This window comes from Adiantum capillus-veneris, chromosome 18 (genome assembly GCF_014529385.1).
Source record: "Adiantum capillus-veneris isolate H3 chromosome 18, ASM1452938v2, whole genome shotgun sequence".
In the NCBI taxonomy this organism is placed as follows: domain Eukaryota; kingdom Viridiplantae; phylum Streptophyta; class Polypodiopsida; order Polypodiales; family Pteridaceae; genus Adiantum; species Adiantum capillus-veneris.
In genome coordinates, this window is record NC_140948.1 from 66,620,083 (window position 1) to 66,637,668 (window position 17,586).

Consider the following 17,586-nt stretch of genomic DNA (forward strand, 5'->3'; position numbering starts at 1 on the left):
GAAAACTCTCCAAACTCGCAATCTTTCGTGATGGAACTATGCGTACCTGTGGGGGATTAGCAATTAGCTAATCCGGTTCCTGTTCAGAAGGCTCTTGCCTTGGCAAACGCGCATAAACCCCCAGAACTGTACATAGGTCAAATGAGAAGCCCACTAGTGGGGCATAACATACTGTACGTAGGGGAGAAAGAGAGCAGTATGTAGCGTGCGGGGCATCACTCCCGTCACCATACTGTGCATAGAGGGCAAGGTAAGCATTCCATAGCTCCTGTACCTGCTACAATCCACCTGAGGCTGAAAATGGCGCCCCCTTTGTTGATATGCAGCTCGTTTTTGCCTCCCAGAGTGGCAGAATCGCTCACAGGCTGACACGTAGCCCAGTTTCTGAGTTTGGGCTTTCCCTGCTAAAAATATCTCAACTGGTGCGTCAGTTGACTTGGCAGCAGAGCAATAGAATGTTCCCCTTGTCATTCCAGAGCTAATGACACGAACACATTTTCTGGTCAAAAATAGCAGTTCCCTAAATTTTAGGAGATGCTTCCATGGCGTCCCTATCGGTCTCTTGACCATCATTGAAGACTACCATTTGACCAACATCTACAATGTGGGTTAATTTACTAGCCCCTTTCAACTTATAAAGTTGCAGTGACTTGACGAGTGGCCCAAATTCCAGTTTGGCGCACACGAGCTTCCATACTCATCAGAATTCAGTGCTAAACTGGCCCAAGCAGTCCCTGTCTGACCGACCTAGATCCCCGATGTGAGAAACCCATTTGGCTGTAGCCGTTTCACACTGGCCATGCAATGTCCACTTGCACCTTTTCAAGGGTTTTGGGACAAACAAGTAAAAATAAAATAAATATATCTAATACTTATTTACGGAAGGCAACAGAAAAAATACACCTCCTGGTGACACCTACCCCTTACATGATAAGCTGTGCCACTGCCTTCACCACTGGCTTTCCTCCTAATCTCCTCATTGAGAATGGAGCCTCTTACACCATCATAGGTTAAAGGAGCATTGTTTGACAATGACACAACAAGCGCTTCCCAGCTGTCAGGCAAAGTCATCAAAAGAAAGATAGCTTTCAACTTGTCATCAAATGGTTGCAACCCTGAATCCTGAAGTTGACTCAGAACACCTGTAAACGCATTCAAATGATCAGATGCAAACTTTCCCTCATCCAATTCCATGTTTACAAGTTTTCGCATGAGATGAACTTGATTCACAGGAGTTTTATTCTCATACGAACTAGTCAACTTCTGCCAAATAGCATGTGTAGTGTCAAGACGCTTAATATCAGTAAGCACATCATCTGACACAACCATTTTGATATAAGCAATAGCCTTTTTGTTCAGCTTTGCCCAATCTGCATCTGACAAGTTTTCAGGTTTTGCTGCGAGCAATGCATCTTCGCAATCTTTAAGGAATAAAATGCCTTGCATTCTTTCCTTCCACAAATCAAAGCCAGTGCCATCAAATCTTTTGATTTTCATCAAAGACGTTGACTCACTGCTACTTGTAGATGCATTGGAAGCCATTTTGATGCAAAATAGACCAAAAATTCACTGCTGTAATTTTATAACAGCAGGCTGCAAGTTGCAATTTTAGCCTCTTACAGGCTCAGAGAACACTATAGAAGTGCAAGGAAACGTAACACTGGGTTACAAACACTTTATCCAAAGTGTACAACAATAAAAGAGATAAATTTAAGTAGTAAATACTGAAATTTCAGCACACACATGAAGCATACATCCTGTGCATGAATGCTCCCACTTCAGCAATAAAACCAAAGTGCATTTGCAACAACCTCAAACCTGCAACAACTGAGGTAAAAGCTGCTGCAAAATGTATTTTCAGCAATACATAGACTCAATGGGAAGCATCCACAAGTAAATACATGTGTTTATTGTCACATAAACCTCCTGTATATGTGAGAGAGGTCTCAAACTCTGCTCAATTGTACCACAAATTGCAATACATGACACAAAATGTCCAGAATTGCATCACATTTGCAAAAGCCCCAAAAGTTACTACACAATTTGCTGAAATTTTCGAAAAATCAACAAAGGCCCTAAATTTCTCAACTCGAATCCCCGAGAATTTCTGCTGTTATTACACATGTAGACGTAGACTTGAATAATCTTGCACTAATGTGCAAAACCCCAAGTTTAAAGTGACAACTTGCTGAAATTTACTGAAATTTCAGCAAATAGGGCAAAACCCCCAATTTTCCGGGTGGATTGGTGTTGCCCAAAGTGTCCCAAATGTACCTGTAACACTTGTGCTTGTTGTAATTAACAGAAAAAACCTGTTTTTGAAGAGAAACAGCCCGAACTGACCTGTTTTCAACATGTTTTCAGCATATAAGCACTTGTGGGCTAGATATTGTCTTCCTTGTGTCTGGGGAGGAGAGAGAAGACACCTGCGCTTGCTGTTTTTAGAGAGAGAAAACTGCGCAGGAGAGAGAAAATGAAGATTTCTCGCGAGGGAATGCGCGCGGGAGTAGGGAACTTGGCTCTGATACCAGTTTGAAGTGAGAGAGGGACTAGCGATGGGTGTAGAAGAGCCCACGAGCAGAGAGAGAGTGAGCGTGAACGTTGTTGCAGAGAGAGGGAGAGAGGAGATCGTACGACTTCTTAGTGTGTTTCTTGGGCACACAACTAAAAGCCCTATGTTTTATTATTGGTACAAACTTATGACCATTTAAATGGCATTTGGGTGTGAACACACCCAAGTATAAAAGAATGAATAAATGAGTAAGAGAGGCTATAAGAGGGCCTTTAGACCCAACATCCTCTACAACAAACTTCCCAAGAAGGGCTCTTCTCTGTTGTGTTGGGTCTATGATCTCCAACCCCCCTTGAGAACATAGTAGAGTGATCACCTGCCAAGCTACTTTGGCCTGGGCTAACTGAGTTCGCGCCTTGACCAAAGAAAGTTTATGATCAGCCTCTCTAGCTGGCTGATACAGGAGCTTGAGAAGATCCAACAAGATGTAACTTCCTCCTGAAGGACAGGAGAAGGGGAGCAGTTTGCTGCTCAGAGACAAGTCCACGCCAACCTGACAACCCAAGTAGCAAACTGCAATCCTTGGGGGAATCCATCTGAAACACTCACCTGGCGACCAATCAGGTGTAAGAGCACTGCCAACCCAGAAAGCAATTGTCTTCCTCCAATTGGTCAGTGCCCTAACGCACAGAAGAACACCTCAAGAGCCTGCTCATACCTGTGCAAATTGGCCTCTTGACCCTCCAAATACAAGGCTGAGTCGTCGGCAAACTCAGCATCAAGAAGCTCACATGCCCTAATAGGGAGCTCAAGACCACGCAAGCCAACTTGCTGAGAAGTCAAGAATTTGCTCATCGCCTCAACGTAGAACAGAAAGAGGAAGGAGGCAAGAGGGCAACCATATCTGACCGAACGTGTGAGCAAGAAGCACTTCCCTCGTCCCCCTGCCAAGAGCACCTAACTGTGCATACGTTGATAAACTGCTTTTCGCATGTACAAAGTAGCCTGTTTTTGCATGGACATATGTACAAAAAGATGTAAATACATGCATTCAAGAGCTTTGCAAAGTGGTTTCAAGTTTAAAAAATGATGCAATGTGTACATACTGTAAATAGTCATGCTTGCGTGCCGGAAACAGGGTACATGTACGTGCCTGGACAGGGTATTGAAGCCTTGGATGTGATCTCGAGTGGCTTCTTTTGGCTCTAGGGAATGTGTTCAAGCTTTTTAGAATGTAAATAATGCAAGGAAAAGGTGTGGGCACTCTCATCCCGCCCGAGAAGTTTGGCACATGTGGTAACAGTCTATTTGTGGCACCTGATATGTAGCGATGCGCGAACCGCCCTAGAAGTGGTCAAAAGTGGAATGTGGGTATGTGGCAATGAAGTTTGGCTATCAAGGACCAAGCCTATAGAATTTGGTGGATTTTGGAGTTCATTTGGTATTTTTCTCGCAAAAAAATGCCCGCCATGGATTAAAACTGGCCTAAAAAGGTCAAAAAATGATCAAAATGGTGTAAAAAGGCTTCAAATTGCCACATCACTCAGGTGCCGTGAGTGTTTAGGCTGAGGGGGGTCTTTTGAAGCCCGACATCAACACTTTCACCTCTCTGTGTGTGGGAGGAAGCAGGGTTTCCACATGTGGTCGTATGCAGTCCCGTCTTGTTCGCGTCCTGTTTTCGAGTGTGTGGAGGAGTGAATGAGAGTTTCTTCACTTCAATTTTGCACTTGGGAGAGTCTATGGAAACTATGCCTGAAACACAATTATGAGAATAAAAGCCTGTCCCAATGGCAAGGGCAAAACCCACTGACGTAGCCTGTGCATATGTGTGGAGAATGGCAAAGCAACGCCCTGCCAGGGGTTGATATCTGCTATCAGTTCCATCTCCGTGCAGAAGAGCACTGTGTGATACCATGGCAATGGAGCAGATGAAGTAATCCATGAGAGTTGATCTAAAAAGTGAGGGCTAGCTTAAGCTATTGGGCCATGGAGGCGCTCATGTGGGGCCCAAGTATGACGAGTCGGTGATCACACACGGGATGCTCATAAATGAGCCTGCGAGTCCTATTTTTAGGACTCACTTGAAGAGTGGCCAGTTCACACTGGCAGATTATGTCACAAAGAGTCCATCCTGATGTGGAAGGACGTAACACTAATTTTTTTCTTTTGAAACATGCACATCATGAACCATTAAATGCCAAAAAAAATAGATGTGAGTCATTGCATAATGACGTAAATTTGAATCACATAAATGTCAAAACTTACCTAGATATTTGTTGTTTTCCTGCATGACTTCTGAGACCCCACCGTTGTCTTCAGATTCCAAAACATTTGAATCTGCCTGAGCTGTAGCTGGCAGATGATTCAAGTGTGGAAAATGATGTCGAATTACATAATCAGTCAACGTCCGGACAATTTGTAGATCTTCTTTGGTCCTTGCTGCATGAATCTGAAAAGATCCAATCCGAAGAAATGACTGTGCAACTCGACAAACCACTGCCCCAGGCTCCTCCTTAGGATTTCCACTGCAACAAACATTAACCTCTTTACTTCTGCATCACAATGCCAATCCAAAGTCCATCCAGTCTACAAGAGTAAATGGAACTCCACAAGTAACAAAAAGGTCAGGTGCCTCTCGCTCTTAACCATAATCCTAGAGACAACTAGGCTGCTATCAGCAAATACGTCATTTTCATAACAACCGCGTGCTCGAACATCTAGCTCACATGCTAAATGCACCATACTAAATTTTTTGAACTCTACATGTGAGAACCTTTTCAGAAAATACCAGTCAACACAAATTATATATGGTAGCATGATTAACAGTCAGTACAAATTGCTCATATTAAACTTTCCTTTTGCGAGCGCTCAGACTATCAGACATCTCTACATCAGGTCAAGATTGTTTAACAAGCACTTTAGCTGTGACTCTTACTTCTACTCTATTGATGCAATTTCAGGAGAATTTCATAAATATGTAAACAGATTTGCAAGCACTTTAAAAACACATCGCACCACACAAATACATCTTGATCAAAACTTCATAAATTAAGATGGGAAACCTACTCATAAAACATATCTCGGATAACACCGTTCCCTGTTGTCACAAGACAAAGTGCACGAGTAGTTGGAATCCCAAGAAAATGCATGGCTTCACTACACAAAAACTCGCGTATGCTACTGCGGAGAACTGCAAGCCCATCAGCCGATCGACTATATGGAGTCCTGCCTGCACCTTTTAGTTGTAACTCCCACCGCTCTTTTCGTTTATTTATTAACTCTCCAAGGGTGATTGCCCTTCCATCTCCAAGCTGTCCTGCCCAAAAGCCAAACTGATGGCCCCCATAGCATTGAGCATACGGCAAACTATAGAAAGTAAACCCTTAATAGGTTAGTCACACAAGTAGCCTTACTAAGAGGCATGCAACACACCCTCTCTCGAGCCCTTACCTGCCTTTGAGTGGCACAGCACCTGAAAATAAGAGAGGAAAATCCATACTCTCAAACCTGCAAAAAATTTGATATGAAAACAAAGCTTAAGAGGCACAAAAACAACAAAAAATGCTCTTCAAATTCATGCAGAGTACACAAGAAAATTAGAACAATGCAGAGTGGAAAGATTCTTACAACACCAGGGCAAGTCACCCATGAAACACAAAACTAGAGTCCAATTGAATCAAATATCACTAATAAACGCCTCAGATTGTTCCATAGATTTCAACAGTGGTACAGATTGGCCACTCAACTTTCAACAAGCCTTGAAACTGCCAAATATTTTTATTGAAAATGTTTTGAGATACCTTCATTATCTTCAAATGTTGGTTACCATGACTTTGCTCCTGGCTTTGACCCAAGGGCTGTACCGTTGAGTGAATGGTGAAAAAGAAATTTCACTTTGGGGAAATACAGAATGTATCACATGCATAGAAAGAATGCAAAAAAGGTCAATGCATAGTCTTCAGGATTGGGGTGTCTAATAGGAAAGGTTCACAAGACATACTTAAGGTCCATCCAAACAGATTCTGCTAAGTATCCTGCTATTCGCAATGTGACTTGTTTTATGCACCAACACAAGCACAGTAAAAGGTAAAGAGAATGTGCATACTCGTGAGGATCCAGATCCATTAGCTCAGCACAACTCTCTGACCATGAGACAAGTTCTGGATTATTTACTTTGACAGAAGGAGAGACCTTTGTGTAACAAGCATGTAGAACCTGTTCCAGATGAAAATCACAACACCAAATCAAGGGCTCAATATGTTTGTTTGGCAATATAAAATCTGCTTGGACATTAAGACACAAGGAGAATGAATACAGACAGCCAAAAAATTTCTAGATACTTGATAAAGCAAAAAAAAAGAGGGGGAGGAGGACATTGTACCCTTGCTAGATAAATTTACCATTGATAGGAGAGAGAAATCTGACCTTATGGACAAACAAACAAAAACATCACACAAAAGACAAAAAGCAAAGAGGGTTCCCACTACCAAAACAAAGAGAAATGGACCTAGTAATTTTGTTCTTAAAATTAATCCTTAACACAAAAACTAGCAATAAAGCTAATAAAAGTGAACAACAATCCAGAGAGCCACAAGTTAAAGCTTTTTACCATAAGTTTCAACATGTCCATAAACATGCATACTGTATGGGACACGAGAGGATGGTCTTTCACTCTCGAAAAGAAACTATGTTAAAAATAAAGCCAGTAGGTTGGGAACAATTGGGACGTCTGCTGACTGGAAGTAGATTTCCCCAAACATGCCATATTTTTTCCCCAGGACCCTATGGACCTTTAGTGTTCTAGACTCCCTTTTCCTCATATTTTCACGCATTTTATTAGGTCTTGGGGCTGAGATGTGGGTGACCCTTTATAGGGTACAGGGGGGTACTTCTCTTGGACATAGCAGATTACCCCAGCAGGGGGGCGCCCTCATGGGGCAGCCCCTCAGGTACAGATCGGCCCAATGGCAGGCAGGCAGGCAGGAAGCATCTTCCTCTAGCGTTTTTGGCCCAGCCTTTTGGCGTTTTCCCAGATCCCTTAACACAAAAACTAGCAATAAAGCTGATAAAAGTGAACAACAATCTAGAGAGCCCACAAGTTAAAGCTTTTTACCATAAGTTTCAACATGTCCATAAACATTCATCCGGTATGGGACACGAGAGGATGGTCTTTCACTCTCGAAAAGAAACTATGTTAAAAATAAAGCCAGTAGGTTGGGAACAATTGGGACGTCTGCTGGCTGGAAGTAGATTTCCCCAAACATGCCATATTTTCTCCCCAGGACCCTATGGACCTCTAGTGTTCTAGACTCCCTTTTCCTCATATTTTCACGCATTTTATTAGTTCTTGGGGCTGAGATGTGGGTGACCCTTTATAGGGTGCAGGGGGGTACCTCTCTTGGACATAGCAGATAACCCCAGCAGGGGGGCGCCCTCATGGGGCAGCCCCTCGGGTGCAGATCGGCCCAATGGCAGGCAGGCAGGCAGGAAGCATCTTCCTCTAGCGTTTTTGGCCCAGCCTTTTGGCGTTTTCCCATATCTGCCCCAGCGTTTTTGCTGGGCAGCAAGAGTAGTGTCAGGCGACCTCTCTTTGGTGCAGTTCCCTCCTCAGGGCAGCATTACAAAGGCTTTGTGATCATGCAGTGGCACAGTTTCTCATCCGAGATCAAGATCAATTCTATCGCCAAGAGGAGATGCACCAGATCTATGCTTTCAGAGCATGTTAGAGTTGGTAACCATGTGGAGGTCGAGTCAGATGTCACAAACCATTGACGTGTCCAGCCACTGAAGACCTGCACCAACCTGCAGATCCCGGCCGAGGGGCCTAAACCCTAGTAGCAGTACAAGCAGCAAAAGTTCTCACCAACTTACCGATCCTCACCCAGTGGGGCAAATAAAAATAATGGAACCCAAGTGACCCAAAGACAGTTGCACCCACACACACACTCTGAAGATTGACATAGCAAACTGATGACGTGGCAACAGTTGTACCGATTCTCCCGATTTTCTGATGACATGATGACGTGGCAGACTGTACAAACACGCCTCGGCTCTTCCGGATTGTACCGTGTTGAAGCACTATAAAGAACTATCAAAAGGGGCGCCACGGTTTAGGGTCAGTGCTCTCTTAAGGTGGAACTCCGCCACTCCGCATCTCGTGTGTCGTGCATCTCTTTCAATTCAATTGTTTTGAAGTGCTCATGTAAGGTGCAGCGGAAATGAATGTTGAACTTTGCTCAAGATGAGTGCTCCTAACTGTGCTCAAGGGTTCTTTTTACTTACAGAAGGGAGAACCTTCCGTTCCTTTAATGAGAGAGTGCAAATAATCACAAACAAAGTGAATGACACTATGAATGAAGATGCTGAGACTGAGAGAGAGAGAGAGAGAGAGAGAGAGAGAGAGAGAGAATACGACACCAAAATGTTGTTAAACCCTCTGCCAAGGGCCCCACTCTTTATGGCGAGAAAGGCCTATGCTATTGATTGCACAATCCTCGCATAATGGTCTAAATGCAATGGACTTGCCGACGATGTTGACGACGATGATGACGACGACGAGACGGGCTGAAAACTGATAACGCTAGGGACTAAAATCTGCAAATCTTTTATCTGCTGAATTCTAACTCTATGTTGGTGACGACGGCGATGATGACGACGTGACGACGATGCGCTGAAAACGCAGATGCTGAAATCTGTGAATAGCGGGCTGAATTTGCAAATGCTGGCTGATCTGACCGTACAACGAGGATCTGCTGCGGGAAGGTGAGATCTGCAAGGTTTGGGGGCTGCGGTGCGGAGTCTAACTGCTGCAAACTGAAAACGCTGATGCAAATTGTAACACACTTGGACACTCCAAGTCAAGAATTGACCACGACAGCACCAAATTACCACTTCAAAACAGTTCACAACTCACAATTGATTTACACTGGCCCGGCGGAGTTCCGTGCCTAGAGATATTGGCCCCAAAGACTGGCGCCCCTTTCGGTATTTCTTTTTGTATTAATCTGACATTGTATGGCCAATGTGAACGGTAGTTTCACCCGCAGATGGGTAGTGGTCGACATTGGAATTCGTATGGTAAGAGGATGTCTAGGCTCAGAGCAAGATCAGATAGGTCCCCCCGTCGCACTTAGCAAGTTGGTGGATACTAGGAAGTGAACTCAATAAAGGCCTAAAGTCAAGGTGTGACTACCAACAAAAACTATCCGACAGTTGGGCCACATTGCACTTTTGGATGCGGTCCCAATGAGGATAGATGGTTAGATGACCACAGGGAGCCCAACGGAATCATTTCCTATCAAGTTTAGACATATTTGTCCTATCCTCATCACTCAACTCTTTCATAAAGATCGAGTAAACAGACAGACTGGATTTCATTAATTTAGAAATGGTCGAAGCCGATACAATAGGGACAGACTCGCCCTTCAGTTTAATGTTAAGTACAATGGTTCTGCCCTTCTCTCTAGTCAATGTCGCTTTCCTCGCCCGATAATCGACCACGGCGTTGTTCTTGTGGTACCAAGGAATTCCCAAGAGAACATCACAACCTTCCAAAGGCATTATGTAAAAGTCCTCATGCCCCAAATACCCCTTACAATGCAACCGAAGTTTGCCAATGACGGGTGTAATGGCTACGTCCCTGCCGGGTGCCGCTAGAACTGCCTCCGCAAGTGGTCCCATTCGATCAAGAGTGATCTCAAGCCGCGCCGCCAATTCCGGTGAAATGAAGTTGGCCTTGGCTCCTCCATCAAAGAAGATCAGGGCCTCTTGGTCTTTTACTTTGCCCCAAGCTCGGCAAAATTGTGTACTCTCGTCCATGGTGTTGGCATCAGTACCCACACAATCTGGAACCAATCCTGTTTTCATCTTGCCTTTTCTTCCACGTTCCTCGGCTGCTCTCAAACTCTCAGGCTTTTCGTCGTCCTTGTCATTCTGTCCTTTCTGTGCCTTTTTAGGGCACTTCGCGGAGATATGTCCATGTTCCCCGCATCCAAAGCACTTCCCCTCCTTCATGAAGCGAGCTCTCTCCTGAGGAGTAAGCTTGGGTCGTGCATCCTTCATTTCTGGGTTGCTCTTTCTCTTTCTACTTTCATTCGCTGAAGTCTGTTCGGCTCGTAGTGTCATGACCTCATCGGTGGGGTAGGTCAGACTGCCAAAGTGAATGGCAAAACCCCGTTTCGCATGACTCATCAACTCCTGAATAGAAGCTGACTTCTGTTCCAAGCAGTCATCTCGGATCTCTGTAGGTAGACCCAAGGTAAAGCGCTCAATCTGTTCTCTGAACGAGATCTTCTTGAATGAAGAGGCGGGTAGAAAAGAGCTCCAGAATGTCACAAAGTGATGACGTGGCTGCCTGAGAGGAAAGCCTGACTGCTGCTGGAAACCCTAACCCTAAAACCTTCAAACCCTGATTTCTGCCAAAACCCTAATCCTAAAATTTGCCCTGACCTAACCCTAACCCTAACCTAAAAAACAGCAGGACTGAACTCCGTGAAACGCATTGGCATGCTGACATGGCAGTACAATAGTCCCGTAATTTGCGAAAATCTCCAGCTTTTGCGGCAATTTTCCTACGCAAATTGAGTTGGAGAGATAAAATTTTTGCTTTATTAAAAGCTCTAGAAAGAGCTTGTGAGAGAAAAAGAGTTGCTTTTGATTTGAAGCTTTTGGGGTTCTGCTTTTGGGCATCCCTTGTAATTTAAAAAGGTGGTGAGGGCTCACACTCTGCAGAGCATCTGGACGCAGAGTCTGAGAGTGAAACCCTAACCACTCTCTTGTACTTTGAACGCTGCTTAATACATAAAGAAATACCAAAAGGGACGCAAGTCTTTGGGGCCAATATCTCTAGGCACGGAACTCCGCCGGGCCAATACAAATCTATTGTGAGCTGTGAACTGTTTTGAAGTGGTTATTTGGTGTTGTTGTGATTGATTCTTGACTTGGAATGCCCAAGTCTATTACAGTGGTATCAGAGCACGGCCGATTTCTCTTCTACGGAAAATCCGATCCCCATTTTTTTTTCCACGGCACCTATGGCTTCACGCAAGGATCAGTCAACTCCCTCTGCATCCGGAGATGCGGGCAGGGATCACAATGAAGATTCCGGCAAAGCGTATGGCCCGCCTCGGCCTACTCAAGCGGAGCAACAAGAGATGAAGCGTCGTCAATTGATCGGCGATGCAACAAAGATGATGCTCAGTTTTGCAAAGGACCCGAAATTGGTAAAATATATGAGCGAGACTTCTTTTCAGGAAGTGCATGCGCAGTAGCAGAAAACCACAATACCACCCCCGAAACCCGCTCTCAAAAAACCTTCCGATCACAAGCAATATTCAGAGAAGGAATTAGAAGAGGTGGTTGATGCACAGATTGCTTAGCTTTTTGACGTGCAGAAAAAAGCCAAAAAGCACGGCAAAAAGCAGAAGAAAGAGACTGACTTCCCGGGTTATTTGGGTCGTCAGTTTCCATTTGACAAAGCAAAGAAACAGAAGAAGCGTGTTCGATTTGAAGAAGTACCCAGTTCTTCTTCTTCTTCTTCTGATAGTTTTTCTAGCTCTTTATATTCGAGCAAAGAAGACAGAAAAGGTAAAAAGCGAAGCAAGAAACAACGCTTCGGAAAGGGCAATAAAAAGGCAAAGAAGTCTAAATCTCGCCCAGTGAGTGACAGTTCTACAAAGGACTCGTCTACAGACAGTTCAGACTCCGATGACGGAAAATTTTATGCGAACAAGAAGAATTTTTATAAAGCCAACCAGTATGACTTTCTGGAAGATAAAAGCAAGAAAGTTCGAAAGTTGAAGGAAGGTGGACAGTCAATCAAATTTGACATTTTTCAGGATACAAAGCTACTTGGAAGGCTTTGTCTTTTATACAACAGTTTGACATCGCTTTCGCGGAAGGACGCTACTCAGAGCACTCCAAGATTCGAAGAGCTGCCTCTTATTTTAAGAGGAATGCTCGAACTTGGTAGTCCACGCTTCTTTTAAACAAGACTGCGCCAATTAAATGGCTGAAATTTAAGAAGCTTTTTATTTCTTCTTGGTCGACGCAAGAGTATGAACGCGATATACGAGCTGCTTGGAACCATCTTCGAATGACCAAGAGAGATACAGTGGATACTTACTGTGAGAGATTCTGGAGCTCTTTTCTACCCACCTCTTCATTCAAGAAGATCTCGTTCAGAGAACAGATTGAGCGGTTCACCTTGGGTCTACCTACAAAGATCCGAGATCACTGCTTGGAATAGAAGTCAGCTTCTATTCACGAGTTGATGAGTCATGCGAAGCGGGGCTTTGCCATTCACTCTGGCAGTCTGACATACCCCACCGATGAGGTCATGACACAACGAGCCGAACAAACTTCTAGGAATTAAAGTAGAAAGAGAAAGAGCTACCCAGAGAAGAAGGATGCACGACCCAAGCTTACTCCTCAGGAGAGAGCTCGCTTCATCAGAAAGGGGAAGTGCTTTGGATGCGGGGAACATGGACATATCTCCGCGAAGTGCCCTAAAAAGGCACCGAAAGAACAAAATGATAAGGATCACGACAGGCCCGAGAGTTCGAGAGCAGCTGAGGAACGTGGAAGAAAAGGCAAGATGAAAACAGGATTGGTCCCAGATTGTGTGGGTACCGATCCAACACCATGGACGAGAGAACAGAACTTTGTTGAGCTTGGGGCAAAGTGAAAGACCAAGAGGCCCTGATCTTCTTTGATGGAGGAGCCAAGGCCAACTTCATTTCACCGGAATTGGCGGCACAGCTCGAGATCACTCCCGATCGGATGGGACCACTTGCGGAGGCACTTCTAGCGGCACCCGGCAGGGACGTGGACATTACACCCGTCATTGGCAAACTTCGGTTGCATTGTCAGGGGTATTTGGGGCATGAGGACTTTTTCATAATGCCCTTGGAAGGTTGTGATGTCCTCTTAGGGATTCCCTGGTACCACAAGAACAACGCTGTGGTCGATTATCGGGCGAGGAAAGCGACATTGACTACAGAGAAGGGCAGAACCATTGTACTTGATATTAAACCGAAGGGCGAGTCTATATCGGCTCAGTCATTTCTAAATTAATGACATCCAGTATGTTTGTTTACCCGATCTTTATGAAAGAATTGAGCGATAAGGATAGGACAAATATGTCTAAACTTGATAAAGAACGCCAAGATTTTCTCCACTCTCACACCAATTGCTTCTCAGAGGGCCTACCAGGCGAGTCACCACCTGCTCGTCCGGAAGATTATACCATTGATCTGATACCTGGAAGCACACCACTGAACCGGCCACCTTACCGTGTGAGCCAAGCATAGAATGAAGAGATTATGAACCAAGTGAAAGACCTCTTGGAAAAGGGTCTTGTCCCGCCTAGTACTTCACTGTATTGCTCTCCAGTGTTGTTGGTTTTGAAGAAAGACGGATCTTCGAGAATGTGTATCGATTATAGAGCTCTCAACAAAATCATCACCAAGAACAGATTTCCGATTCCTAGGATCGATGATATACTCGACAGATTACAAGGATCCTCGTGCTTTAGCAGGATTGATCTGAAGAGTGGATATCATCAGATCAGAATCGCGCCGGGAGACGCCTACAAGACAGCTTTTCGGACGACTTTTTGGTTATTTGAGTTTTTGGTGATGCCTTTTGGCTTAACCAATGCTCCTGCGACATTTAACCGGATGATGGACATGATTTTTTGAGAGTACATGCTATTTGTTGGCACTTTCTTTCACGGTATCATTGTTTTCTCCAAGAATGAGGCAAAACACAGAGATCATCTGCTTCAGGTCTTTCACGCAATAAGAGATCACAAGTTAGTGATTAATGCAAAGAAAAGTGAATTTTTCCTACCAGAGATACTTTTTAGGACACATTGTCTCAGCAACAAGTGCAAATGGATCCGGTCAAGATAGAGACTATCCGTGATTGGCCCGATTTGAAGAATGTCCATCAAGTTAGAAGCTTCTTGGGACTGTGTTCGTACTACAGGCAGTTCATTCAAAAGTTTGCAGAGGTTGCTTCCCCTTTGCATATCTTGACACAGAAAGGAGTCCCTTTCTCGTGGGGATCCCCAGAGGTGACTGCCTTTCAGACATTGAAAGAGAAATTGACTACAGGACCAGTTTTGACTTTGCCGGACTTGCAGAAGTCATTTGAAGTATATTGTGATGCTTGTGGTCGTAGTTTGGGTGCGGTCTTAATGCAAGAAGGCCATGTCCTTGCTTACGAGAGCCGATTATTCTCAAGGCCACAAATGACAGCACAGATTTATGAGAAAGAGCTTTTGGCGGTTATCCACGCTCTTACTCAGTGGCGGCATTACCTACTCGGAGCGGATTTTACTGTCTTTACAGACCATCAGAGTTTGCGCTACTTCTTGTCACAGAAGCAGCTTTCAGAAAAGCAGATGCGTGCGCGAACATCTTGTCACAGTTTCACTTCCAGATTGTCCATGTTCAGGGACAGAAGAATGTGGTAGCAGATGCTTTGTCTTGGAAGCCGTTGGTTCTGGCTATTCCCGCGATACATCATAGGAGCTTCGAGGATATGGTCAACCAATATGCTGCCACAGATACAGATTTTGCAGACGTTTTCACACGGATACAGGATGGAGAGACAGTAACGGGATATTCCATTCAGGATAGCTACTTGATGACAAAAACCATGTTGCGCGTTACACAGCCGTTGAGGGAAAAGGTTATGACTGAATGCCACTGTCCACCATTTACGGGTCACCGCGGCATTGCTACCACCATGAAAGGAGTAGAGAGATACTTCTCTTGGCCGAGACTCAAGAAGGATGTGGAAGAGTTTGTGTACAATTGCTTGGTATGCCAGAAGGTCAAGTTTGACAGGCATAAAGCACACGGATTGTTACAGCCTTTACCCATACCCACCCGTCCCTAGGAAAGTATTGCAATGGATTTCATTTTTGATCTCCCGAGAACACAAAGTGGTCACGATGGTATCTGGACTGTTGTTGACAGATTTAGCAAACAGGCTCATTTCGTTCCAGTGAAGAAAACAATCAAGCCGGATCGCTTAGCGAGACTGCTTGTGGCCCGGATCTTCAGATTACATGGCATGCCTAAAACGATTGTCTCCGACAGGGACCCCACATTTACGAGTTTGTTTTGGAAGGCAATTTGGGAGAACATTGGCACGCAGTTGCAGTTCTCGTCATCGTTCCACCCGTAGACTGATGGGCAATCCGAGATTGCCAACTCAGTGGTTCTAGATTTATTGAAGTCTTATATCTCGGATCAAAAGACTCAATGGGAAAAGTACCTACCCTTGGTGGAATTTGCCTACAATAACACGATACACTCTTCGACGGGGAAGGCGCCATTTGAGATTGTTGAAGGTGCTGCGAAGGTTCCACCCTTCCTAAGCTTTGAGAAGGCACGCCTGAGAAAGAAAAAGGGAAAGGAGACGCTTTTTCCAAAGCTTAGTATGCGATACTACGGACCTTTCCAGATCACTGAAAAGATAAATGATGTCTCCTTCTGACTGAAATTGCCTAATACTTGAATGATTCACAATGCATTTCATGTGAGTCTCTTGAAACCTTTTAAAGGTGATGTGCCTGATGATGGGGAGCCTTATGAGCAACCCGAAGTGGTAGAAAATGAGAAGATCCTTGTTCCTGAACAGATTTTGGCACATAAGGATACGAAGAATAAAGGTAAAGTCTGAAGGCGGTTCTTGGTTAAGTTCAAGAACTATCCTGCATTAGATGCGAAGTGGATGGAGGAGGAGGACCTGGCGGATACTCCTCAGATTGTGAAACTTTACCTCGAGGCTTTTGGTTTAGCATAGTCTACTCCAAATGGAACCCAGAATTCAGCTTGGCCGGAGATCTGGTGCAGTGGCATGCACAAGATGGGAGTCACTCCGCTCCTTTGTCAACAGATGCCTCGATTTTGGTACTAAAGTCACTGATGTCTCTTTGAGCTTCAGGGATACCGAGAGCTGACAATATTGTATTGGATGACTTATGAAATGGAATTCCTGATTATGATACTGATTTGTTCTTGACTTCTTTTAAGTGCAGGAACTGATAGACGAAATGACTGCAGCATTTTGGTCCGATTGATCTCGAATAGACATGGTTGCAATAGGGGTTAGTCAATCGGACATCGATGAGGTCCCGATTGGATCTTTGATGCGATTGCTAGCTACACTGCCGTCATGGTCTAAGATCCGAATGAATGTTGAGTGTCATGTGATGTCTAGTCATGTCCTTTGATGTCGTGTGATGTGACTGTCAATTGGTACATGTGCTAGATGTGTGTTCCTAGTACGTAAGTACTAACAGTCAGTGTTTGTTAAGACGGTTTATGGCATCTGTCTATTTTGCAAGCGTAATCGAGGGCAATTACAATGCTTTCAAGAGGGGGGTATGTCACAAAGCGATGACGTGCCTGTCCGAGAGGAAAGCCTGACTGCTGCTGGAAACCCTAACCCTAAAACCTGCAAACCCTAATTTCTGCCAAGAAACCCTAACCCTAAAATCTGCCCTGACCTAACCCTAACCCTAACCCTAAAAAGCAACAGGACTGAACTCCAAAAAAAACGCGCTGGCATGCTGCCATGGCAGTACGGTAATTTGCGGAAATCTCCAGCTTTTGCGGCAGTTTTTCCTACACAAATTGAGTTGGAGAGAGAAAATTTTTGCTTTATTAAAAGCTCTAGAAAGAGCTTGTGAGAGAAAAAGAGTTGCTTTTGATTTGAAGTTTTCGGGGCTCTGCTTTTGGGCATCCCTTGTAATTTAAAAAGGTGGTGACGGCTCACACTCTGCAGAGCATCTGGACGCAGAGTCTGAGAGTGAAACCCTAACCACTCTCTTGTACTTTGAACACTGATTAATACATAAAGAAATACCGAAAGGGGCGCCAGTCTTTGGGGTCGATATCTCTAGGCACGGAACTCCGTCGGGCCAGTGCAAATCTATTGTAAACTGTGAACTGTTTTGAAGTGGTTATTTGGTGCTGTCGTGATTGATTCTCGACTTGGAGTGTCCAAGTCTATTACACAGAATCTCTCGCAATAAGTGTCCACTATATCTCTCTTGG

At 44.5% G+C, this 17,586-nt stretch overlaps 1 protein-coding gene across 1 annotated transcript in view; it reads right to left on the reverse strand.

Moving 5' to 3' along the window:
• LOC147435815 (selenoprotein O) overlaps window positions 1-17,586 on the reverse strand; it is a 63,550-nt gene that overhangs the window by 23,952 nt on the left and 22,012 nt on the right. Inside the window, exons 2-5 of the mRNA XM_086488737.1 lie at window positions 6,618-6,727; window positions 5,963-6,019; window positions 5,579-5,878; window positions 4,778-5,037 (exon numbers count right to left, since the gene is read on the reverse strand). Of these exons, the coding sequence (XP_086344863.1) occupies window positions 4,778-5,037; window positions 5,579-5,878; window positions 5,963-6,019; window positions 6,618-6,727 (727 nt within the window). The remainder of the gene's footprint in view (window positions 1-4,777; window positions 5,038-5,578; window positions 5,879-5,962; window positions 6,020-6,617; window positions 6,728-17,586) is intronic.